We start from the raw sequence: 26,758 nt of genomic DNA on the forward strand, positions 1-26,758 counted from the left end.
TTTATTTTTTAAAACATGGATTTTGAAAATATTAGTGTTATTGCCTAATAGTAATTTTATAAAAATAAATTTATAAATTAAGGTAATTTCATATTATGCGTTATATTTAAGAGTTATTATATTCTTAAGCCGGTATGTATAGCACATCATTCATATCATTTAAATGATAATATTTGATTTGTTAGATTTAAATTTTTAAATTTATCTTCCAAATCAACTTATACAATATAAATATTTTATTAGGTGTGCTCTACACCCCGGCTTCAAAATATAATTTTTCTTACTTTATAATAAAAATAATTTTATAATTTAACGAATCACATTAAGTCACATCGTTTATTATACAAAAATTATCTTCTCAAGCTAGTGTACATCTAATAAACTGTTTATATGATATAATTTAATTTGAAAGATAAATTTAAAAATTTAAAACTTACTAATCAAATCTTAAAAATTTGAAAATTTAAAAATTATGAATATTGTTAGATATAGTTTTAACTTGTGTAAATGCCGTACACTCATTTATCTTTTAAAAAAGAGAGAGTTCTATTATTTAAAAAATTAATTTTTATTTATAAAAATTTCATATTTTTTATTTTTTATAAAAAAAAATTACGCTCCTTAGAAAGCTTTGGTGACGAGGATACATCCTACTCTTTAGAAAGGGAATGCAAACTGCAAAGCGTACAATGGAAAGAGGTATTTATGCTCTTCCCTTGTTTGTTCAAAGCATAATTTATTATTATTTTTTTATTTTGGAGTAATAAGGCGTAACTAGTTTCTTAGCTTCGGATCTCAGGGGAGAAAAAGGAATCGGTAAAGGAGGAGATAATGGAAGATTTCGAGAAGAAGGTTTCCATAACAGAATCAATGGATGCCCAAGATGCCGCAGGTTTATCCGATTCCTCCAAAACCGTCCATCTACTGCGCAGATTCCTTGCAATTCAGCAGAGGAGAGCCGAAGCCTACGCCAAGCTCAAAGGGTACGTCTTCTGTTGATTGTATCTCCGAGTTTACGGGAAAATGGGGTTCCGATTTTCTTCTTCTTTTTCCGTTCATGTTATTCCTTTTTTTTATTTTTTTGGCAGTGGGTTTGCCGAGTATATGGATTCAGGAGCGGAATTAGCTTATCAGCAACTTTGCAGTGAGATCACAGTAGAATTCAATGATTGCTCGAAACAAGTAGTTGTTTCATTCCCGTTTCCCTTCCATAGAATGATAAGAAAATAATTGTAATAATAATAATAACAACAATAATCTTATTGAGTTTCCACACAATTTTAGGTCCTTGAAATCGAATCACTATTCCTGAATCCTGATAGCTGCCGGGTTGATCTGGCACAGTTGCTCAGGGATGTTCAAGCGCAGGAGAAGCAGAAATTGCATCTGGTAAGCCTTCAAACTCGATAGCAGTAGTCCTTCAGTAATTTTTTCCTGAGAGGAAAAAAAAATTCTCATAAATTGATAAACAAACCTTAAACACGCTTCCTCCTTTTCTTTTAGTGTTCAATTTGTATAATTCAAACAAAATGGCGGTTAGGAATTAGGAGTTCTGCCTGAATGTAGATACCTACTACGATCTCTGAGTCTTTATTTGCCGAGTTTGTTTCAATTTAAACGACTTCCTTGCATGAAAATTTGGGTTGAGCCGCTGTTCGTATGATTCTGTTTAATGAGCCTTTGTCACCGCCTGTAGTAGTCAGGGAATGCATTCATCTTTTGAATGAAAGCTCTATTGGAGAAATTATAACAATGATCCAAGGATGGAAATTTGCAAAGTATGGTGGCAGATTGAACGTGTAAATAGTTGGTCATTCAGAGATTTTTCTTTTCTTTAAGCTATGGAGCATGAAGGGGAATTCTGGATTTTGCAGACATTAGACAAGTTCCTCTAAGAAGATATAACTTGAATATATAAAGTGAAGATGAACTTTGAATGATCTCAGAAGCAGAGATATTTCTTGAGAAGTGCAATGAAATTTTTAATCATCAGATACAAACGTGCTAAAATGCAATGCAATCTCATTTTAGCTTTATTTATGGAGGATCAATAGTCAACCTTTTGGAGTAGGATCACTTTGTGATTTTGTGAGGCAAAGAAGATGCCATATGGAGAGAGGTTGAATGAAGATCCATGAAAATGAACTTTGAGTGCTTTGTGTGTATGCCTTCCTTAAAACAAGGGGAAGAGTGAAGACTGCTTATTATTAGAATGCAGTTTCAGAGACCAAATTTTGCCATGAGTTGCTCAATTCCTTTGGACTACTTTGTAGAAAGATCTTTGATGTGCTATTGACCTTTTCAGTTTACTCTGTAAATCATCATGAGAAGTTGTGACCCTACTTGCTTATATTTATATTTATATATTTATTAGCCTCTTAGAAGTTTGGAAATGAAATAACTGTTATCAAGGAACTGATGTAAAGCTATTGAAAACCCATGAAAAGGAAAAAAGAAAAAGAACAAGAGAAGGAAAGGTCCAATGTACATAAGTCTGGAGAAGCTTCGGGATAAACAAGCTGATCAGTACGGCAAGACTTTGAGTGCAAAAGTGAATGGTACATGATCAATCATTTATGCCTGCCATGCTCCACGCATCTGTCACTTCGTGAACTCAAAATTCTCAATCTGTTTGGTAGAACCAAAACTGGTCTAGAGTTTAAATACTTGCATGGCCCTAAATGAGCAATTCAACTTGAGATTTTTCCTGCACTTTGATTAGGGGTGTCAAATCGTGTTAACGGGTCGTGTTCATATCGTGTCAAGACATGTATATTATACTATATAGGTCAACCCCGACTCGACCCGTTAAGCTTATCGTGTCCAGATTTCAAACCCTAACACGACCCATTAACATAACGGGTCGTGTCGTGTCAACCCGTTTTGATCCGTTTATGTAAATAGATTGAACAGACCCAAAATTAACCATTTTGATCTACTTAAATTTAGCATAATTTTATATAAATTTTAAAATCACAATATCTATAAAAAAAATATAAAACTAACTACAAGACCAAAATTACAATCCAAACAATAAAAATATCGAAATTAAAATCCCAAAAATTTTATTTTTTAGGTATAAGGGTATCATTGTAACTTTAACTTTCTTAACGGGTCATAACGGGTTGACCCGTTATCAACCTGTTAAGCTATCGTGTCTTAACGGGTCAACCCGTTTTAACCCCAACCCGTTAAGGCTAAACCCTAACCCGCTTTTATTGTGTCGTGTTCGTGTAGGGTTAATGGGTCGTGTCACATATTGCCACCCCAAACTTTGATAGTGACAGACGAACACACTTTAAGGGAAGTGAGTGTTCATTTGGGATTTGATCTTGCATAGTTTTAGTTTGGCAAAAGTATACTCTTAGAGATTCTTACATGACTACATTAAGATTTCTACTTGTGCCTTTTGGAAACACGGTGACATTTGAAGACGTTAAGTCATACTCTCTTTTTTTTCATTGCTCAAAACGTACTGATCCTTGTTTCTTTGTTGCTGAAAACTACAAATTCCTCTTCTAGACAGCTACGATTCAGGTGTTGAAGAAGGCAGGTCGTCCCTCTGACCGTCCAGTGAGTCATGACAACTGCAAATATAAGAAGCCAATGGAACATGAATGTGTCCATGTCCATGAGATAACTGAAGCTTCTGGAACTGAGGAGGCAGAAGCAGATGCTGAGTATGATAATGCTCTCAAGGAGGCCATTAGGGGTGTGCAGGATGCAGTGACTGCCATAAACGAACATATAGAAGAAGTTAGATACGAAATTGCAGCCCTCGAAGCTGAGTGACCTTACATCTTTGTTTAGAAAGTTGCTAATTAAGAAGGAGATAAAGCTGTAAGCTTATAGGAGTAGGGAAGAGCTAATGAAAAACATAGTTGCATAATTTCCAGATCGGTGCCAGTTTTAATGAATATGTTTGCTTACTCCGTGAAATAATGTTTGGTAAGGGTGAGCCAATAATTGAAACCTCATCTACTGGGAATGACGAACACAAAACCATCAAAACCATATCGACTGCCGAAACCCCGACACAGATATACTCCGAACCTTCAGAGTCCACTTCTTCTGCTGCAACCCCTACCTCTCAGACGAGAGCAACTCCATCAGATGTCTCTAACTACAACAACCAGTGCATTGTCCTCATTTTCATTCAGTCTCGAGTCTCATTGATACATGTTTGTAACGTGGTGATGGAGACGTAGTAGGGGGTTGTGGATGGAGCAGTTGGCAAATTGTCTTTTAGGGTTGGTCTGGATTTAGAGATGAGATGGAATGGTTTTAGATGAAAGATGAAAGTTGAAAAAAATATTGTTAGAATATTATTTTTTAATATTATTATTGTTTTGAAATTTAAAAAAATTGAATTGTTTATTATATTTTGTGTGGGAATTTTGAGAAAGTTGTAATGATGAGATGAAATAAGATGAAACACTTTCGGAATCCAAACAGCGCCTTAGGTTTCCAAGAAGTGAAGAAGCCGAAGTGGATTGAGAACAGCAGTTTCAGCATATCAGCCTCCTCTGTTCTTGGACCTGATTTTGACGGTGGGAATGGGATGGCTTACATTCCAATGGCTCTTAGTGATACATGCATACATACTAATAAGGTATAGCTTGAATGTACTGATTATCATCTTTTCGTTTACAGTCTCTCTCTCTGGTAATGGTGTGGATTCTTTGCAGACACAGGAAACAAAAGAATGGGTAGAAAGTATCGATCCTCATAATTCTACATTTTTTTTTTCACCCCTTTACAGTTCGAGAAGCTAGGGAACAAATGTTGCCAATCAAACCACAAGCTCCCATGCTTATTTTAAGAAATATTTTATTCTTAAATCGGTGCGTAAAGCACACTTAATAAAATATTTATATAACATTTTTATTTAGAAGATAAATTTTAAAATTTGAATCTTACCATTTAAATGATGTGGATGATGTGCTTAATACATCGACTTAATAATAGAATAACTCAAAAAAAAAATCATTTTTTTTGTTATTTGAAATTTTTACTCCGTCTTTTTAATTAAGATGAAATTAGTTTATGCTGTCAATATGTTAATAAAATTTTAAGTGCTACACGTCAGCTCCACGTTAGCCAATTAAAATTTGACACCTATCACTTAAATAGATAAAATTAAAAATAAAAAAAATTATAATTATTTTTAAGTTGGTGCGGAAATAGAATTAAGTGAAATAATTTTTTTTAAATTGGGGTACTTTCTCTTGGAAGCATCGGCTTAGGCTGGCTGAACCTTGGGCCCTCACTAAGACTACTGCACAGTACTCAAATTAGTTTCAAGAATTCGACCCAAGCAAGCAAAAGAAATTTAATCGGTCATTCCAAAGTCCCGAAAAGCTGGCTCCACCCCTAAAAGGTTAAAGCCATATTTCTCTTTCTTTTTCTTCTCTTCTTTTGTCAAAATTAAAATTTTTAGAATAATTTTTAATTTTATATTCTTTCTCGATACATTTTTAAGTTAATTGCTTAAATAAAAACCACTTAAAATACAAACCATCAACGGATGTTAATGAGAATAACAAAATTTAAAATGAAGAATAACATTTTTCAATTACATAATAAATAATGATATATACAAGTTTTAAGTCTGTGAGCGCATTTAAAAAAATAGTACTCACCAATAAAAAGTGAGATGTATAAAAAAGTGAATTTCTCATTGTACGTCTCACGTTTTTTTTAAAGGCGTTTACTCGACACTTGTACGTCTGGTACTTGTACAAATCATTCTCCGCTTGTGGTCGTACAAATATTAATTTAGTAAATAAATTCAAACCTTTCATCAATAATATGGAAAGCATATTCACTTACCAATCAAGGTGGTTTAGGATTCAATGTAGTTCTACTTTTTATCAGTTAAAAATATGTTTATTTTATTTTTATTTGATGTAATTTAGAAAAAAAAAATCAGGGGCTTTTGACATTCACCCCCACTCTTTCAGATGCCTCCTCACAATTCATGGTAGTAAAGTTGCTACGTAACTGATGCATCTGAAAGCCAGATAAGCCCATTGTATTTCAATTTTTTGAAATTTAAGGGAAGATAGATTTTCTTTAAAAAAAAAAAAAAAATTATTGAAATCCAGAAAGAATATAGACCAAATCTCATTGGCAGCATGGCTGCACCTCCAAGCCAAGTGTTGAGCATTTAATTAACTCAAGGTTGATTAAACCAGCTCCAACTTTAACCCAAGGTTAAACCTCCCCACTCTCCCACCCTGTAATTGTATGCTTTTTTTTTTTCGACACATTCTCCATTTCCATGCTTCTTCCTTCCGTCCTATGTCTCTAGCTTCCTGTTTTGGTAAACCACTTTAGGTTACCAAAATGCCACTGCTATTCCTACTACTAGCCATTCATTCATAAAAGAGAAGAGATATATAGAGAGAGAGATATCCATTTTTTTCTCCTTCTAGATTGGTTTGTTGTTTGTGGGAAGGGAGAGATCACAGAAAGACCCGGAAGATGAAGAGGTCTCCAACTTCTTCTTGTTCTTCTTCTTCTTCTTCTTCTTCTTGTGTTGGGTCTGGTGTTTTTCACAAATCAGAGAAGTCCAAATTAGCCAAACGTTCCAGGAAAAACAAGAGTACAGAGAAATGCAAGCAGGATGCAAACAGCTCAATCTCAGGCAGGAGAAGCTCAATTTACAGAGGAGTCACCAGGTCTCTCTCTCTCTCTCTCTCTCTCTCTCTCTCTCTCTGTCTCTCCCTCTTTCGTTTTGGCTTATTGGGTTTTCGTTAATCTGCATGTTACGAAATTATTGAGTGATCAACAGACATAGATGGACTGGGAGGTTTGAGGCTCACCTCTGGGATAAGAGTACCTGGAATAACATTCAAAACAGAAAAGGACGACAAGGTAATTATCTCCTCTTTTCATGAAAATTATAATTTTTTTTTTAAAAAAAAAATGATATGTGATCAAGGAGATCGGGCAATCTTTTTTTTTTTTCGAATATTATATTCCTCACAATTTTTATTTATTTATTATGATTATATATTCTTCTGTGGTCTGACTATGTTTTATTCCTGTCGTTGCAACGTTCATTTGCACTTTTGCCGCTGTTTAGTTTATTTGGGTAAGTCTCTGTGAGTGCTTTCTGCATGATCTTCTTTTTTAAATTTCCAATCTTTGACTTCTTAAATCTTTTCTATTCTTATATTTATTTATTTATTTATTTAATTTTTTCTCCTGTTTGGAAAAAGAAATGCGAGAGGAAGAGAGAGAGATTCTATTTATAATTTTCTTTACTTAGGTCATGAGATTTCTGTCTCTTTTTCACAAGGGATGGTTTGGTATTAACTTTGTAAAATGTGTAGGGGCATATGATAATGAGGAGGCTGCTGCTCACACCTATGATCTTGCTGCCCTAAAGTATTGGGGCCCCGAGACAACCTTGAATTTCCCGGTACAAAAATTAATTAATTAATATTATTTTTAATATAAATTTTGATTTCACTTGTGAATACAATTTTCATATGCAATACAGATAGAGACATACACGAAGGAACTTGAAGAAATGCAGACAGTTTCCAAGGAAGAATATTTGGCAACATTGAGAAGACAGAGTAGTGGATTTTCTAGAGGTGTTTCTAAATATCGTGGTGTGGCCAGGTATGATACGTCGTCTTTAAATCATAAAAGTGTTGTTTTTAATGTTATTATTCATAATCCTTTAAATCATCATGTTTTCATTTGCTATTTGATACAACATCAGGCATGATTAAAAGATAAAAAAAAAAAATAAAAGATAATGAATGACATTATTTTATAACCCCATTTGCATCTTATTGCCCTCAACCAAATCCCATACGTTATTCTGACACAAAATCTTTTCATCAGTTCTCAACGATCAATTGATATAATATTAAGGATGATGGGAGAATAATAATTAAAAAGATGATAAGTAATATTACTGCATTTACGTGCAAAATAACCCGTCAATATAATTATAATTTGGATTTGAAGGCTTGGTGAGTTGATATTAGTTGTTGAATTTTGACAGGCATCACCATAATGGTCGGTGGGAAGCAAGAATTGGAAGAGTTTTAGGGAACAAGTATCTGTATCTGGGAACTTATAGTAAGCTCTAAAACTCCTCTCTTTCTTTTACAATGAAATTAGGGTTCTTGCTTACAAGAATTCCATTAAAAAAAACAGAGAAAAAAAGAACAGGGTTTTGGGGGGGGGGGGGGGGGGGGGGGGGGGGGGGGGGGGGGGGGGGGGGGGTCGTACGTGAATGGACAGAGATCAGTAAAGGCTTTTAAAATCATTGACATTTTATTTCATTTCTTGTTGGCCTATCTTTGTCGGTTGGTTCTGTGCAAGATATGACTTTAGTACATAGGGCAGATAACGCTGGTAACCGAATTATTTTTGTCTCTCACAACTAACCCTGAATTTTGGAGATTGGAAAATGATAGATGTCTCAAAGTATTGGTAATGACTTAGCTAGAATCTTAATTTTTAGCTATAATATTAATTTTTGATTAAATGAATTTATATTAGACTAACTATCTTAAAGTTAAAATAATAATATAATATTTTTTTTTGTAAATACAATTCATATATTTCTTAAATCTTCATGCTTTATAGAAATAATATATTTACTCTATCAATATTCGTAATCAGTAGAAATAATGTGCATGCCATGCATGTTTTACCATTTAAAGAGAGAGGGAAGTAATGAAATAATAAAATATTACTTTCCATTGTGAATAGTAGCTAGCTATGTTTGGATAGGATTTAAGATTTACTCTAGCTCAAGTCTTAAGCTTTGGATCATTGGCTAGTCCAATGTGGAGGCTTTTTCTCACATCTAACTAAAGTTTGGACTTATATTGACATTTGGCTAATCCATTGTCAATGCTCTCACTGGGGCTACCGCTGGAGCTCTCGCTCCCAATTTTTTTTTTTTTTTATTTAATGATTAAGTATGTATTTTTAAATAATATTATGATTTTTTTATTTTTTAAAAAAATATTTAAAAATGTTAAAAAATGCATATATGAAGGAAAAAAAAAACAATTCTAAGATTAGCGATGGCTCCCAACGGGGTGGCTGTAGAGCCATCCTTTGGAGATTTTATTGACTGAAATGAGAGAATGAGAATTATAGAGATTCATCTCTTGTTTTGAGATTAAAATTCTTAAATTATTGGTGTATTTATTAATATTGACATGTCTTTTATATATATATATATATATTTCTCCATTTTCTAATTTCTTGAAAAATAAGCGTATATGTCAATAATTCAAATTATAACTTTATTTAGGTAGATTACATGTTAAAAAAAAAAGAGTGATGCTAGATATAATTTTAAGATGTGCAAGTTCCATGCATTTCATTGAAAAAAAATAGAATCTACCATTAAAAGATTGATTTTTTCATGTGGTTCTCAAATTTGTATATTTTTTTTTTCAGGAAAAAAAAAAGCCGGATTTACCCATTTTAAAACTATACAAATTATTTTTCAAAAAAAAATTTAGATGAGTTTTCTTAAAATTAAAAAATAAAAATAAAACTCTAGTTGTGGCCATCCTCAATCCCATATGATTTTGTATGGGAAACTAAGTACCGCCAACTAATTTAAGCTGACTAAATGCCAATTTCAAAATTTCAAAATCACATGAATCAGACAGATGCCATTTTCCTTAAAGCTACACGTCAATTTCCAAGCAGTTGATGTGGCTGCAAGCTTTACCTGACCAAAACACGTATATTTTTTAAGGAAAACGTTTAAATATAGTATCAGTCAAAGTCGATTATTATTTTTAATAAAAATATTTTACTTGGAAGTTACTTTTTTCAGTTTCTACAGGTTTACAAGTTTTTTCCAAGTTTGCAATAGTCAAAGTTAACACAGTGATTTAACTTTACCATAGGGTAAGAATTAAAAAAAAAAAAGTAAATAAATTGGGAAGAAAGTGGGAGATTGAGACAAACTAGTCATAAAGATACAAGTAAAAGCAAAACTCTTTTACATAGAAAAAAAAAAAGAAATTTTTTAATAATAATATTTTTTTATTTTTAAATAACTGTAGGATTCTTATATATTCTACAATTATACGGTGGCTGGAACCGGTGCTTGGACCCAAGTTGTCTTTCTGCAATAGTGCAGAAAATGTCATAAACTAGTAACAGTTGACAGCAGTGGGGCACGTGACACAAGGCCCCTGCAGCCCTGCTGCTGGTTTGTCCTTTCTCCCAAAAAAAAAAAAGAGGTTTCAGTTTCTACACCAAACACAACACCTCGATCGAAAGTGATTGGCATGAGGGCTTGTGTGAATGTGTACTTGGCAGTTGGCAAGAGGATTCTCAGGGCATGTGTCCTGTTTAATTTAGGTACGCCTGGCTATTGTTTGCGGCAAAACTAACAGCTGCACTTTGTATTGCTGTAGTCTGTAGGGCAAAGCCCAAACGCCTGAAATGGTGTACAAAACACGTTTATGGGATCGAAATTTTACATTCACACTGCCCAAAAATCTTTCGCACTCATGGCCCCCACGTACGGCTCAATTGCATTACATATATAGCCAGGAATATTTTGAGTCATTTCAGTACTCTTTCATTAATGGAAGGGACACACAAAGGGATCCACTTCCCACATCCATCGGGGTCAGGTTAAGGTCAATACTTTTTCTAATACTAAACGAGATAAATGTATACATTATACATTTTTAGAAGGGAGGTTGTCATATTTTTCAGTTGGAGTAAAATGATCAAGTTATTCCATAGATTAGAAAGATTAGAAATGATAATTACAGTCGTGAGAGTACAAACGTCGTATAATCACTTTGAAAAAAATGAATAAATATGAAACACAAGAAAAAAAAAATTAATTCTTTAATAGTGAATCTCATTCTTTTTCAAAGTGATTGCACGACATTTTTACACTTCACGACTGTACATAGCATTGCTCCAGAAAGATTGGGATGCTAGAACAAGCTGCTCAAAAGTATTTTACTTTCTTAGAATGGGGTAGATGACAGTTAAAGGTACACATTTTCAGCAAAAAAACTTGAAACTCAATAATGTGCAAGGATGAGACTTGGTAAACTGTCATGGACATGTGAATTCCAATCCCTCCCTCCTGTTCTTTTTTGAAGCTTTCTGGTTTATGATATTCAGTATCAGAAATTTATCTTTGTTTATGTGATTAACTAACTAACTAACTAACTAACATCTTAATCAGCTCATTAACCCTTTTTTTATTCTATCTTTGAACCATTTGTCTTCAAAGACACACAGGAAGAGGCTGCAGCGGCCTACGATATGGCAGCCATAGAGTTCAGAGGAGCAAATGCAGTAACCAATTTTGATGTCGGCAATTACATTGACCGCTTGAAGATGAAAATTCCCGGCTGCAGTGCTCACAGCTTGACTCAACCAGAAGAATCACTTCCCATTTCTTGCACTCAATCTGAAGTAAAAGTAGAGCAACAACCACAACATCTACAACAAATAGCTGTAGATCAACTTCATTATACACTGCTCCCTCCATGCATGGACGCCCCTACAATGGTGGTTCTGGACCATGCCAACCAGCAGGATCCTTGGAGCTTTATGGATACCGGCAGCATTGCTCCCCTCCCAGTTCAAAACCTCCCCCTAGAAAAGCCCTGTGAGTTAACAGACCTGTTCGATCACACAGGGTTTGAGGATGACATTGATTTGATATTCGAAGCAGCAGGCAGCACTCAAGCCGATGGCAACTTGAATGGCATTTTGGATGATGCAGCTGGTAATGGTGGGGCTGTTCAGGTTGGTGTCTCGAGGAGAATGGAGGGTGGAATTGATACTGTAATTGGGCAGGAGAGGTTGTTGTCTTGTTCTACTTCTTCCCAATCTTCAACAACAACATCGGTGTCTTTTATTTATTCTGCTTGAAGTTTTTGGTCTTTCAGAGGGGATACTTGGGATTTGTAATTTTTGTTTGGACTTAGTTGGTGGGATCTGTTCTGGGTAGGTGGGAGTCTAAAAACTCTGATCCATGTTCTCTGCTTTCTTGTTTTTGTTCATTTCTTTTATTCAAAGGTGAAAAGAATAAATAAGGCCGGGTGTGGATGCAAAAACAGTTTCATCTTATCTCATTATTACAATTTTATCAAATTCTCATACAAAATATAATAAACAATTCAATGTTTTCATTAAAATAATAATAATATTAAAAAATAATATTTTATTCAATTTTCAACTTTTATCTAAAATTATCTCATCTCATCTCATCTCAATATCGGCCTTAAATGAGGGACTAAGTTCAGTTTGCAAGACATTCTCTGAAAAACCTAAAGCAGAAAAATCATCTCATGCTTGCATTTGCATACCTGAGTAACTACCTACTGTGCTCTCGTATTTTGCTTTGTTTAATGAGGTACGTTTGGGACTTTGCACCTTATGTTTTTCAGGAAAAATAAGAAGGTAGTTGAATGGTTGAATGAATCTTTGTTAAAAAAAAAATCTCTCTAAATTATCATTTGCTACCATAAAAATAAAAGAGAAGTGTTAGATCAACGTGACTGTAGTCTATACTTTTTATTTATAAGATTAAAGAGAGATTAAAGTGTACATCATCTAAATGAAATGTTTGCAGTCCCCTTCGTGGCCTAGAGAGTCAGTGAAACAAGCTGTTTCATTTAGATGGAAAATGACTAAACACTGAGCGCCTGAGACACCCCTTCTCCCTTCCTCCCGAGTCTGAAACCCTTTCCCCCCTTCCTCCATACCATTTCCTTTCTTTGAGTTTAGTCAAGAACAATTATATTGGAATTTGGAAATTCTGAGAATTTTTTAGGTCGAGGATTTGATTGAAATTCAGGAAAATTAATCCCTAGTATTGAGATTCTGAAGATGTAGGCTTTTTAGTTACTTCAAGAATCCCTATCCCCATGCTTATCTGCTATTAATGGGCCCGACTGATTTAAAAGGTTTTCCTCCTTTTTAGGGTTTTCAATAGAAACTTCTGAAAGGTTTTCAGATCAAGTGTTGGATTAAATCAAGGATGAGAAAAAATACATGGAAGGGGACTTTCAAAAGCCTCCTCTCACTAAAGATACAGCGTTTCCATGTTAGCATATATTGGAAACTCATCTGTTATATGTAACCCTCCATATCCTTTTACCCAATGAACATTGCATTCATTCTGTATGCATGTTTGCTGTCAGTAGATTGTGACATGTTCTTCTGGTTGAAACCTGCCATGCTTTTTAATTTGTTTCTTTATTTTTTTTCTCGGCACAACTTCGAGTTCTCTATACGCTATGCTGTTCCGATTCAGTCAGTTGGCTGCTTCTTCACTGGGTGAAGGTGAACAGCATGCAAAAATATAGAGATTTGCGTCAACTGGGTGCATGATCCTGCACGTATGCAACAATAAAGACAGACCGAGGATGTTTTCTTTTCTCGTTAAGGCATCAGCGAAATTTACCGTAATGTTTCCAATGGTCTTAAAATGTCAACCCAATTGCATATAAAAGTATAGTTTATACTCAGCAAATCATCGGTGAATTTGGCCAGACATTCACAAAATTTTCTAGAATTCAGACTTGGATCAACTGAAATGAACAAACCCAATGCGCCACCTAGTAATCAATAATATACCTCATTCACCCAATAACAAGGCAATTTAAGAAATCTTACGGCGTTCGATCTGGCAAAATCTGGCAGCATATGCTAAGTCATCCGCTCGAGTCCCCGGGTACTTACTGTAAACGAAAGCTCAAAGCAAACAGAAGCTGGGAATTCTTGATGGAAATGGGAGCCATCACTCCCACCCAGAATAAAGGCACCCAATGCGAATAATGTCGAAAGATCAGTTTATACTTTGATGATGAAGAGGCCCATGCAATCGTGCGATTGGAGGAAAGGACGTATCAAGTGAAGGCTTTACAAACTCCGATAGTCTATCACCGTGACTTCATCCTCCAGAGCATCCAAATCTTGATAACTGCACCACCATCATAACAAACACCACAATCAGGTATATACAACAATGCTCACTCTCAAAATCACAAATCAGAAAACTTCAATAGAAGCTACAAGGTGAACTGGAAACTACAAACTATAGAGCTAAATTAACAAATCACCGGCCAACATCACATCATCATCATCATCATCAACAACAACAACAACATAATAATAATAATAATAACAATAACAAAACAATTTTAAAGCCACGGGAATTAAACAATCTAGTAGTGCTACCCTAAACTATTCACCATGATAACATTATGTGTTGAGTTCTAAAAACATCAGTCAAAAGGTTCCCAAATCACCATCAGTGACCAGTTGCCAAAAAGTTACGAGAGAATATCTCTCTTCACAACATTGGTAAAGCATGAGCCTGGTCTTAACAATAATTTAATTACTGCCTTTTTAATAACTCAATTTCAGATTAAGAAAAGGTGAAGGATTGAGCAAAGAAGCTTCTGGTCATATCTAGTCTAATTGTGAACAAACAAACATTAGAACTCCAAAACAAAAACATGTACCTTCGCATGCGTCGAGGGTCAGATCTAAAAGCAGGGGGGCAAGAATTGGTGTTGGCCCTCCAACATTAGGACCAGGCCGCATGTTCCTACCACTTCCATCATACGAAGATGGCCCCCCTGCTCCCGTAACATCTGCATTGCAACTTCTGGAGGAGCAGGAACAAAGGGTCCTAAAGGCCTGCGATGATTATTTCAGGTTAGATTTAAAATTAATTGCAAAATTAGTTGTGCTTCAGTCGAAGACGGTTAAAGCATTATATGGAAGGGCGACCAACCCGGCACCAGGAACAGGCATAAATACTGGTGGTGTTACATCTGAGGGAAAGGGAGTGACAGCACTCATGCCTTGCCCGCTATACGCATCATACATTGACTCATCATGATTCCCCAATTCGAGAATGCCACGTTTAGACTGTCGATCATGGGAAGGGGAATTCTCAGTCCTATCAAACCGTTCACCATCAGTAACCCTTTCAATCCGTTCAATATCCCTACGGTTACCACGATCATCTCTCAATCTACTATCCAGACCCAGTCTCCGCCTCTGTGGCTTGTCCTTCTGAAAATAGCTCATGCAATTCATCATGAAAGATAACTCTTAAGGCTTCATTTGTTTTCGCAGATAAGATGAAATGAGATGAGATAGATTGAGATAAAAGTTACAAAGTTGAATAAAATATTGTTAGAATATATTTTTTTAATATTATTTTTGTTTTGGGATTTGAAAAAGCTGAATTGTTTATTTTATTTTGTGTGAGAATTGGAAAAAGTTGTAATGATTAGATGAGATGAGTTGAGAGGAGAGGAGTTGTAAAAAAAAACGAGGCAGTAATGATTAAAAAGGCACCATCCAAGTACACAAAAACTATACATTAGATACATCTAGCTAGAGAAAGTAAAGCGGCCAAGAAAATTCTGAAAGATAATTTATTAGGTCAATCCACTTGGAGGTCACTGCATGACATGCATAACATACAGCATGAGGGATACCTGAGGTTGCTGCATGACAGGTGTTCCACCCGGAGCATCTGGATCACTGCATACATAATAAGGTATTCATCATCTCATTCATAAAATACTGCCGACATTTACAATAAACAAAGAAACACTTACTTTATGTAATTTTGGAAATACAGATCCTCGCGCACTTTCGAGGTCAGTTCCATCACAAGTTCTGGGTGTTTAAGCTTGAGATGTTTATGCACAAATTCAGAAGCATGGAAAAGCTTTGTACAGCCCTTAGCTCCACAGCCATACTTCCATCCATACTTTTCATCTCTTATTTTCCTTACATGTGGATCTAAAACTTCAATAGCTGCTGCATCTATCTTCTCCTTAGCAGTCATTAGTTCCAAGGGATCCTGACCTCTCAACCTTTCTTGCCAAAATGAGTCAAGTTTCTTTTCCCAGTCCGTACCAGATTTCGTTGTTTCTTCATAACTCTTTCCTTCTGGCCTTACATGCCTAAAACCCTTAGCTTCATTAGTTTCAGACATGCCATAGTAATCTAAACCATGGATGCGCCAAAGATATGTAATTAGTGTGTCCAGAAGCTCGACACCCTCTAGGCCCTTAACAGATGCTAAGCCTCGTATAATTATAATCGGGCCAACAGATCCACTATGAGACTTACCACTACCTGTTTTATCATTATCGACACTGCATAAGATATTATCTTCGATACCCTTTTCGGAATCAAGCTTGCGTACAAGGGCCTGAGCTTGTTCAATATCTATATGTATCCGCCTAGGCTCAGAACTGACAGGGGGAGCCTTCGGAGCAGCCGAAAAATCGTTTTCTTTAACTGGTCCCCTAGCATGTCTTCTTCGATTACCACTAGCCTCTGCTTCATCATCAGAGGTTTGATCGCTTGGTAGTCCTGATTTATTTGATGGGACAGAATTAACACCAGGAGTTCTGCATCACAAAATTCAAAACATGCATCATAGCCAGGACCCAATTTTCTGTTTTTTAATCATTTTCTCCTTTTCAATTCATTTTCTATTGTTGAGAAAAAGAGAGAGAGAGAGAGTACATGTCAAGTGTTCCACTCTGCAGATCAAGCAAAAAATCCTTTGCCACCTGTCGAGCAAGTTCATTCCTCCTAAAGGGCATAAAAGTTAGCAAAGACTTTTAGATGAGTTTATCCAGATAAATACCCTCTAAAGCCAATTTAGCCCACAAATTAATCCACGTATGCTCAATTCGTATTTGTGTTCGCACACGTACATGTTAATACACGTACACACAGAAAAACCCTTCACAAACACAAACCTTTTAACCATACCAAGATCAAATGATGCCAAAAGAATTGTGTTCTTTTTTATTTAAAAAAAAAAAAATCCAAACAGATAACCTAGTACAACCCACCTTTCAATGACAGTAAGTAGATTGGTCGGATGATACTTGTCTTTCAACCTTCATCGACAGATAAATCTAATTAGTAAAAAAGGAAAATCTATATCTATATAAACAGCTGATATTATAATTTTGTACATCAATGAACCATAATAGTCAAAATAGAGACAGCTAAATTCAACACCACAAGAAGAGAACCTACCATTCCTCATCTTTATGAGCATCAAAGAAAGCACGTTTCTGAGTAGAAATGTACTCTGATTTATATTCTTGATACCTAAAATCCAATACGCAAATTATTTATTGATAAAAATAATCTATCAATTAGTGCAAGCTCAGATGAAAAACCATTTCAAACTTATTTACTTTCCAGAATATACCTACGCTCAGCTTCGGCAGGTAAGATATCGTCTTCAAGCTCCTGAATGAATTGCTTATAGGACATCAACCCCTCCCTGAAACAATTATTATAATGCATCAGATTAATTTTTTTTTTTTAATTTTTAAAAGCCAACTTCATACTTTTTTTTTTTTTATCGGTAAACAAATTTTTATTGATCAAAAGAGAGACATAGAGTGTCCAAGTATACGGGACATATACATGAGCACGGTCGCAATGTCTAGCTTAGAGATACAAGAAAATCATGAAAAGACCTGCCATGAAAATCAATTACAATCGACCAATAGAGTAAAGTATTGAAAAACAAATTTCTAAGCTCTTCCATTAGTGTCCATGTAGAAGGGATTTGCGACATCCTTAGTGTCGGCGTTGGCTCAAATGTTGCACAGACTAGCACGATGAAGGGTATCGGTGCACAAACCAACACGCCGACGTCAGTGGAGTCGCCGACGAGCAGCGATAAGGGTATGGAAGTTTCGGGGCTTATGGGTGAGGTTACTCTGGCTACTGTTGGCGAGCCTCTGCCTTCGAACCAGACACAGATAGTCCCGATTGAAGATGAGGAAGCTAGGGGTGGGTCAAATGAGGTGTTTTTGGAACCAAGAAAGGAAGATGTGGTTTCTGTATTGGTGGGAGCGGATTCTATCACTGGAAAGGAGACGGGCACCAGTCAGCTGAGTCTTTACGGGGATTATGTGGGCAGTGAAGATGAGGATATGGGTAGCCCGTCACCCCTACAGATGCTCCCACCTCAAATTGCACCTCGAGCATCAGATTGGGTATTCAAAAAAGTAGAGGAGCTTCATGGTTGGGTGGGAATTTCATGCAAAGCGTATGAAGACCAATTCATGGCTCTCCTAGTAGCCATGGAAGCTGGTCGTTCCACAGTACTGAAGTCAGCTGCTAAAAAGGAGAGAGAATTGAAACGATTGCAATGCTCCATAAACTATGATAATAAGGAGGGAACCTCGGGGCGAGATAGAGCAAAAGGGATGGACGTCTCTCTTGTTAATAAAGCCTAAAATCTTGTCTTGGAATGTGAGAGGGATCAATGACGTGAATAAACGACTACTTATTAGGTCCCTTCTTCGAAGTTGGAAAGTAGACATTATTTGCTTACAAGAAACTAAACTGGCACTTATTTCTCTTCGTACCATTAGGAGTTTGTGGGGCAGTGTGCATGTGGGATGGCTCTATTTACCGTCCAATAGAGCTTCCGGGGGCATACTAGTTATGTGGGATAAAAGGGTGGTGGTGGAAAAAATGGAAGATTTCATGGGGGATTATGTGGGGCATGCTCGTTTAAAAATGTCATGGATGGCTATCAGTGGGCTTTTGCAGGCGTCTATAGGCCTAATCTTGAACGGTCTCGAAGGCTACTATGGGATGAGTTGGCTGGTATTAACAGTATATGGGACTTACCTTGGTGTATTGGAGGTGATTTTAACGTCACCCAGTTCCCGAGCGAGAGATCAGGTGGCTCGGGCTTCAACTCACCCATGGTAGATTTTTCTAACTTCATTTCCGAACAGAATTTGCAGGATATTCTTCTTGCAGGTGGTTCCTTCACTTGGTCTAGCAACCGTGAACTTCCTTCTTGGTCGAGGATAGATAGATTTTTAATCTCTACGGAATGGGAGGTACACTATCCGGATCTCATTCAGAAGAGACTTCCCAGGTTGTATTCAGATCATTTCCCCATTCTTTTGAATTGTGGGGGCATTAGAAGAGGTCCAAAGTATTTCAAATTTGAGAACATGTGGTTGAAGTCAGAGGGTTTCCTAAACAGAATAAGACAATGGTGGTCTTCTTACCATTTTCATGGTAATGCTAGCTATAAGATGGCTTTCAAATTAAAGTCCTTGGAAAAGGACTAGAAGGAGTGGAATACACAAGAGTTTGGTAATGTGGACAGTCAGAAATCTGTTTTAATGGAGCAGCTTAAGAATTTGGAGGGCGTGGAAGAGGAGAGGGTTTGCACTGAAACCGAGCGAGCTCGCAAATCCCAAGTGATTGCAGACATTGATCGGCTGTCTCTTTTGGAAGAAATATCGTGGCATCAGAAATCACGAGCTTCATGGTTGAAGGAAGGGGATAGATGCACCAAGTGGCCAACTCACATACGCGGTACAATGCCATAGATACTATGTTGATAGATGGGGCGGTCTCATCCAACCATACCGAGATCTCAGATACATTGTCAATTACTATGATAAGTTGTTTTCGGAACAATTTGAGTGGAGACCGAGACTTGACGGGTTGGTGTTTGATGTTCTTGACCCACAGGTTGCGGAACGACTCGAGAGGCCGTTTGACGAGGTAGAGGTCAGGTCGGTGATCAAGGTTATGGCGGGCGATAAAGCCCCAGGTCCCGATGGCTTCTTTATGGCTTTTTTTCAAATGTGTTGGGATGTGCTTAAAGATGATATCATGGAAGTTTTTCATGAATTTCATGGAAGCGGGAGGTTTGAGAGAAGCCTTAATACTACATTCTTAGCACTCATTCCTAAAAAGCCCGGTGCTATAAAAGTGAAAGATTTTCGTCCCAATAGTTTGGTGGGTGGGCTATACAAAATTTTATCCAAAGTATTGGCGAACAAACTGAGTAAGGTGATGGAAGGCTTGATTTTGAAGCCTCAAAATGCTTTTGTTCATGGTAGGCAAATCCTTGACTAGGTACTTATAGCCAACGAATGTCTGGAGAGTCGTTTTAAATCGGGAGAGCCGGGACTCCTTTGTAAGCTAGACATGGAGAAATCTTACAATCATATCAATTGGAGTTTCTTAATTTATATGCTGGAGAGATGCGGCTTTGGCTCTAAATGGTGTTCCTGGATCTTTCATTGTATTTCCACGGCCTATTTCTCTGTATTGGTGAATGATACATCCAAAGGTTTTTTTAAGAGCTCCCAAGGTTTGTGACAAGGAGACCCTCTTTCTACTCTTCTCTTTGTTTTTATGATGGAAGCTTTCAGCAAGATGATTTCAGGGGCAGTAGAGGGAGGGTTCATATCAGGATTCTCAGTGGGAGAGGCAAGTCCAGGTTTGCTTAACATCACTCACCTTTTGTTTGCTGACGATACACTATTCTTTTGCGAGGCCAGACATGAGCAAATCTGAGCCTTGCGAGCTCTTTTATTATGCTTTGAAGCCGTGTCAGGTTTGAAGGTGAATTTGGCTAAATCAGAGGTAGTGCCAGTCGGACATGTAACCAACGTGGAGAGTCTGGCATCCATTTTGGAGAGTAAGATTACTCAGTTGCCCATGAAATATCTTGGCCTTCCGTTAGGCGCGGCGTTCAAATCGAAATATATTTGGGACGATGTAATAGAAAAAATGGAGAGGAAACTAGCTAGTTGGAAGAGGATCTACTTATCAAAAGGGGGTCGGGTGACTCTCATAAAAAGCACTCTGTCTAACGTACCAGCATATTACCTCTCTTTATTTCCGCTCCCTACTAAGGTGGCTCATCGCATGGAGAAAATTCAACGTGATTTCCTTTGGGGGGGATCAAAGATGAGTTTAAATTTCACTTGGTGAAATGGGCCACAATTTGTACCCCCATCAAAGGAGGGGTTGGGTATACGGAATTTGAAAACCTTCAATCAAGCTTTGCTTGGCAAATGGTTATGGAGATATCACCAAGAACAGGAGGCCTTGTGGCGAACCGTCATTGCTTTGAAGCACGGGGAATCTTGGGGAGAGTAGTGTTCTAATGCGGTGAGTGGACCTCATGGAGTTGAGCTTTGGAAACATATTAGAAGAGGGTGGGACACTTATGCAGCACATACTTGCTTCAAAGTCGGCAACGGAGTCAAGGTAAAGTTTGGCATGACTTATGGTGTGGTGATCGGGCATTCAAGGATGTTTATCCACAAGTTTATAGCTTAGCAAGAAGGAAAGAAGCTTCTATCGCAGATATGATTATCTATTCCAATGGCTCTTCCCAATGGAACCTCACTTTTCATAGAGATGCACAAGATTGGGAGATGGAAGACTTTGCAGCATTTTTTTATTTTGTGTACTCCACTAGTGTGTCGGGGGAAGTTGAAGACAAGATATGGTGGCGTCCATCGAAGAAGGGAGTTTTCATGGTTCGCTCTTTCTATCATTCCTTAACCTTGCACAACTTAGTCTCGTTCCCTTGGAAAAGCATTTGGAAGACAAAGGCACCTCAGAAGGCAGCTTTTTTTGTATGTACAGCATCTTTGGGGAAGATTCTTACTATAGATAACCTAAGGAAACGTGGGATTATCGCTATAAATTGGTGTTACATGTGTAAGAAGAGCGGTGAGTCCGTTGACCATCTATTACTACATTGTGAGGTTGCCATGGCCTTATGGACAGATGTCTTAGCACGGGTGGGGTTAGCGTGGGTGATGCCGGAAAGGGTATGTGATTTTTTAGCCTCTTAGAAAGGTATTAGGGGCAACTCTCAAATTGCAGCCATATGGAAGATGCTACCTATTTGTCTATGGTGGTGCATTTGCAAGACTACCTGTCATCAATTATAGCAAAACAGCATTTACAAACCCACTGCACCGCAAGGAGGGAAACAAAAGAAGGAAAGGAAACAAAGAAGCTACTTGAAAAATGTGAGAGCAGTTAAATGCTTTTTGTTAAGAAAAGACTGCCATGTCAAAAGAAGCCTAACAAAACTTGATCATTCCAAATATAGGAACAGCGGTGGAATGGGTCTGCATCTAAACATGAGGTATGACTACTGTGTGGGTTCTAAAGCTCAATAGAATTAAGAAATGTCTTCGACACGGCTCAGAGGGTGTGTAAAAAAAGGCATTTTTAGTTGTGAGATTTCTAGCATCCAGAGGAGTATGATCATAGGAAATTCTTCAAAAGATTCATTTTGAACAAACACAAATACTCCCACTAACTAAATTCAATAAAAACAATTCACAAATGTCTCTGGACAAAGTGTCTTTATATTCTAATGCAGCTCCTATTAAATTATCACCTCATCGTCTCCACCTAAAAGACTGACCCGATATTACAAGTGTATTTGGGTGTAGCTATACTCTTGTAGTTGTCTAGGGCAAAAAAGTAATATTCAGGACGTGGTTAAAAACTTGAGCTACCAAACCGCAAAGGTCTCATGGTGCCCAGGCTCAACTTACAAAGTACACAGGAAATATACAAGAATGGGAAAATTTTCCAAGAAAAAAGAAAATGACAGCTTCCTAGTGGAGCCGCCCAGTTGGAAAACAATCTAGGAAACATTACTTTAAAGCTTAGTCAAGGGGAGTTCAACATCCATCATCCAACTAATCTTTTACCATTAAATGGACCACGTCCAGTGAAGTAGAACAATCTCAATACAGCTACACTTACCAAACTCCCTATTCTGATTTCAAGTAATTCAAGTGTCTATGCATCAAATGTGTTTCACACTAACAACTAAAAACTGCCCTTAATCCGGAAAAAAGGGAAAAAATTGCACTAATTTAAAGTGAAGAAATAGATGTACTGTTCATGAATATTTTTACAGTATACAGGCACAAAACCAGCCCGCAATAATCCTCTCTAAAGAAGTTCTCTAAGATGAGGATCTTTTCCATTGCACAGCTTCTTTGGGCACCTTTAAGGTTCAAATGCTTTCCCATTAGAAGATTTTTACGGTGGGTATATCTCTGAAAGCCTTAGTGTTGAAAACATAATATATTGAGACGAATAGTAGGGCTTCCTAATAGTGGAGAGAACACTATGCTCGAAGTAACTCTGCAGCAAAAGGAAGCTGCAAATATGACGAAGGCAAGTGCTCAAATAATATGAACTAGCATAATATGGCATTCAAATATTTGTATAGTTCTTAATTTTCTCAACATTTCTGTCAAAATTAAAAAAGAAAAAAGGGGAAAAGCCAAGTCCATAGGTATTACATTTTCCACTAACACTGAAGGATACTGACATAGTACAGCCTGACAGATCCAATGCCAAGACTTAGCTTTATATCATGCAAAACAGAAACATAGGAGATATTATGTACTTCCACTTACAATCAAGAGAGTAGACATTTAGAAACCTAACCTCTGTGTACTCCCTGCATTTGACGAATCTGCATAACCACCACGGTTTGATTCAAAATCTGCCCAAAAAAGGCCCCAAAGAGGCAAAAATAAATATATTGACAAACAACATAAGGACATACCATTTTACAGTCAATTCAAAGCTTCCCTAGAATCACTTCTAAAGCCCAGTTAACCTAGTAACCAATGTAAGACTTGGCACATATGACTACCTTTATAACAAACCCATTCTACATGAGTTATTGCTTTTTCCCAATTGTGGGACTAGGGCATTACAGCTATACAGTTTCATGGGGCAATAATAATCAATCCAATATCATGGATACAGAACCCATTGTCATCCGACTTATATTGTAATATTGTTCACATGGTATTTAGTAAGCATTTGATTTACTCCGTCAATTGATGCTTATAAAGGGGATAAAAGCAACATGAAATAACTAAACAATTTTATTAAATGGGACGCCCATAAATCTAGATCAGCCTGTGTTTTTTATGATTTCTCATTGACTTTGTTTTCCTATTTGAACTTTTAGAATGCATATTTTAAGCTTATTTTAACTTTGATATACGTAACAGAGAGATTTTTCTTTTCAAAGAAGATGCATATACTACGTTAATATGTGATGATCATTAATGCAAAAACTACCAATTGAATAGGAAATGGCAAATCAATAACCCCAAAAACTTACATACCAGAAGGTCCATTTTGATATGTGCCTGCTGAGCGATTCATAAACCGACCATGAGATTTTTCATCAGCATATCCAAGTCTTCCTCCCATCCCACGTTCATATCCACCAATATAATCAAAGCCAAACCTGAACCATCATTAACACAACATAAGAATAACCATGAAACTACAAAATATCGATCCATTTAGATAAAAAAATTAACTTGTATGATAATTTATCATATCAAGCCAAGAGATTATATCCTGAGCTGCTCCAATAAGAAGAGAGAAGTCCAACTTGCCTATGGAATAAGAACTCAATAAAAGCATGCAAAATGAAAAATTTTATTTCTTTTTGAAAATGACAAAACTCAGGAATTAAACAAAAAATCAAATCCAACATAACAAAGATATGGGAGAATATATTTGTCACTTTGCCCCCCCAAACTTTGTTCTGTAACATTTTTTTGTCAAGTTCAAAGGAATATGTATGTGAAACACATGTTGGTCAGAAGCTCTAACTCTTCTGTCCATTATGGAATGGAGAAACCTTGGAGGTAAAAGTGACACCTTCCAGATCATTTTTTTTACAAGGGAAGAGGCTAAAATACACCCATGTTTGCTTGTCTGCTGCAGAGAACACAACCCATCTCTAAGAAACAGTAGCCTATGCATCTGATGATATTCCCACCACTCCAACACATCATATAACTTTTTGTTTGGCTGCAAACAACATAGACATTCCAAAATCTGATGGAAAGCATTGTGCTGTTCTTCAAATCCATGGGCACATTTTTTTTTTTTATAAGTAAACGGTAGTATTAATAAGGATAGGGAAATCCATGGGCACATAATGATAGGTCCTAGCTCTCCCAGACCAATGATGACAAGGATAGTCATGAACCACAACACAGATACATTCCGCTACTACCATGTTAATCGCACCATCGATAACAAATCATTTCTAACAGTTCCCAAAAACCACATGGTCAAACTATTCATTCAACCGCAACACGGTGCGTTTCGGATTGTGAAGGTGTCGCAGTCAGCGTTTTGATTGTAAAAGAATGTAATAATCGATGTGTTTTACTGTAATTAGCCAAAGATATAAGAACTAACTGAGAAGGAAGGATTATTCATTCTGGAAGTTAGTCTGATTATTTGGAGTTTGGAGAGTGCTCAAAAATCTCTTCCAAGAAATGAGAAGTAGTTTCTTGGTTCTGATTCTTGCATTCTTGGTTTGTTCTTGAATTGTTCTTCTGTTTTCTTTACCATTCTTGTTCTATATTCTGCGGGCTGAGTTGGGAAGTAGCAGAACCATAGCACAATTCTAGTTTCTTTTGTTTTTTAACCCAGTTCTAGTTTCTGTTTTAGGTGTATCTCTAATATATTTCCCAAACGTTTGGCTAGCCATCTTTTTACCTATAAAGTTTAACTTGTTACAAAAGAAAAAAAAAAAAAAAAAAAAAAAGCTCTTTGCGGATTAAAAATGCAAAGAATCCTCAGACACAAGCATTAAAAAAATGCATCAAATAATCACTCAAACAAACTAATAACCCAAAAAAATGCCAAAACAATGATGACGATGACCAGGAAAACAAAAGATAAAAATAAAAAGGAGCAAATTTACTCCCTTACCTATCGTCCGGTCCATAACCACCGCGGGGGCTCCCACGCCTCGAACGCTTGAAGTTCGGAGACGAGCGGCGAGGAGAGGAGTACCGGCGGTCGCGGTAGGGCGGAGAACTGGGGCTACGCCGGCGCTTGTAGTCCCTGTCTCTCTCCCTCGGGGGCGGCAGCGGCGGCGATGTGTTTCGGTCGTGGTAATCACGGCGGTTCGGAGGGCGATCCAACTCCCTCGAGTCTCTCTCCCTTCTACGAGACGTCTGTGGTGGAGGCGGAGGCGGTTCATCGTCAGCGGAGGGCTTGGGGATTGGTCGAGAGAGTCGTGGGGCACGTTCATGACCTCCGCCATGGATGAAGAATTTGCGAGAGAGTTAGCCTTCAACTCGACGATGAAAATTGGGAAAATTGGAGGGTTGGATTAGGGTTTTTGGATGTGAGAGAAAATTAAGAAGCAGCAGGAGTGGAAGAAGGAGATTGGAGTAGAGATGGATGTGCGTGGTAAAGTTTCATGCAACGCAAGCTTTTTTATTTTTATTTTTTATTTGTTTGTTAATATTAAATTATTTTTAATCACATGGATGCATCATGCACGTCTTATGATTTGTTTTAATTGGAAGTATTTTATTAAAAAAAATTAATGAAATATTAAGATATTAATTCATTTTTAATTGTGCTTAATTTCATTTGTTCATTTTTCTAAAGTATACATTTAAAAAATAATAGTGTTACAGGCACGTACAGTTTTACGTACAATATTATATATAATAAGTGACAACCCCGTTTTATTGGTATATTTTTTTTAATTTGAATTTCAAGTTTTAAAAATTTTACCATTTATAATAGCTAACACATCAATATGTAAAACATAAATTGACATCTTTTTCATGGTATCAATTTAGATTATTCGGCTCTCGTATCGAGTTAATCAGGTTAACCTTCTTTTTATAACTCATTGTAACAATTTTGCCATAAGAGTTAAATTATTAAGGTCCTATTTGGAATTTAAACTGAACTGAAATCAATTCAGTTCAGTATAATTTTAAATTGAGTCTAACATCCAAATATTTAATTCTCAAATCATTAAACGCATCTCAATTCAAAACCTCTTTATATGTGGGACCTATAACTTTTTTTCTAACCCAACACTTTT

The 26,758-nt window shown here is 36.7% G+C and overlaps 3 protein-coding genes across 4 annotated transcripts; 2 read left to right on the plus strand and 1 right to left on the minus strand.

The window, feature by feature from the left end:
- The first annotated feature begins 618 nt into the window (after positions 1-618).
- LOC121241282 lies at positions 619-4,351 on the plus strand. The gene is made up of 5 exons (XM_041138986.1): positions 619-699; positions 800-983; positions 1,089-1,182; positions 1,285-1,389; positions 3,523-4,351. Exons 1-5 carry the CDS (start codon positions 669-671, stop codon positions 3,790-3,792), a joined length of 684 nt encoding a protein of 227 aa, XP_040994920.1. The 5' UTR covers positions 619-668; the 3' UTR covers positions 3,793-4,351.
- A 1,872-nt stretch (positions 4,352-6,223) lies between these two features.
- Positions 6,224-12,076, plus strand: LOC121241281 (ethylene-responsive transcription factor WRI1-like). 2 transcript variants are annotated; one of them, XM_041138983.1, is made up of 7 exons: positions 6,224-6,683; positions 6,797-6,879; positions 7,091-7,099; positions 7,341-7,429; positions 7,511-7,635; positions 8,027-8,103; positions 11,264-12,076. In XM_041138983.1, the coding sequence occupies exons 1-7, from the start codon at positions 6,487-6,489 to the stop codon at positions 11,908-11,910; spliced, it is 1,227 nt and encodes a 408-aa protein (XP_040994917.1). In that variant the 5' UTR covers positions 6,224-6,486; the 3' UTR covers positions 11,911-12,076. The 2 variants fall into 2 exon arrangements, with proteins under 2 accessions (XP_040994917.1, XP_040994918.1); XM_041138984.1 differs by lacking the exon at positions 7,091-7,099.
- Positions 12,077-13,461: 1,385 nt separating this feature from the next.
- On the minus strand, positions 13,462-26,119 carry LOC121241152 (serrate RNA effector molecule-like). The gene is given in 15 exon segments (XM_041138795.1): positions 13,462-13,966; positions 14,511-14,550; positions 14,553-14,621; positions 14,624-14,688; positions 14,786-15,069; positions 15,501-15,546; positions 15,624-16,427; positions 16,546-16,614; positions 16,881-16,928; positions 17,071-17,145; positions 17,249-17,323; positions 23,311-23,368; positions 24,006-24,130; positions 25,621-25,918; positions 25,921-26,119. Coding segments are annotated over 15 exon segments (2,154 nt in total). The 5' UTR covers positions 25,958-26,119; the 3' UTR covers positions 13,462-13,905.
- Between the last annotated feature and the right edge of the window lie 639 nt (positions 26,120-26,758).

Source organism: Juglans microcarpa x Juglans regia, chromosome 7S (assembly GCF_004785595.1).
Source record: "Juglans microcarpa x Juglans regia isolate MS1-56 chromosome 7S, Jm3101_v1.0, whole genome shotgun sequence".
NCBI lineage: Eukaryota > Viridiplantae > Streptophyta > Magnoliopsida > Fagales > Juglandaceae > Juglans > Juglans microcarpa x Juglans regia.

Bases quoted from the DNA above. Each gene is read 5' to 3' on its own strand.
- LOC121241281 (XM_041138983.1), top strand. From the start codon at position 6,487: ATGAAGAGGTCTCCAACTTCTTCTTGTTCTTCTTCTTCTTCTTCTTCT. The intron at 6,684-6,796 runs GTCTCTCTCTCT...AGTGATCAACAG, and splicing joins ATTTACAGAGGAGTCACCAG to ACATAGATGGACTGGGAGGT. The intron at 7,430-7,510 runs GTACAAAAATTA...TATGCAATACAG, and splicing joins AGACAACCTTGAATTTCCCG to ATAGAGACATACACGAAGGA.
- LOC121241282 (XM_041138986.1), top strand. From the start codon at position 669: ATGCAAACTGCAAAGCGTACAATGGAAAGAG. The intron at 700-799 runs GTATTTATGCTC...TTCGGATCTCAG, and splicing joins AAAGCGTACAATGGAAAGAG to GGGAGAAAAAGGAATCGGTA. The intron at 1,183-1,284 runs GTAGTTGTTTCA...ACACAATTTTAG, and splicing joins TCAATGATTGCTCGAAACAA to GTCCTTGAAATCGAATCACT.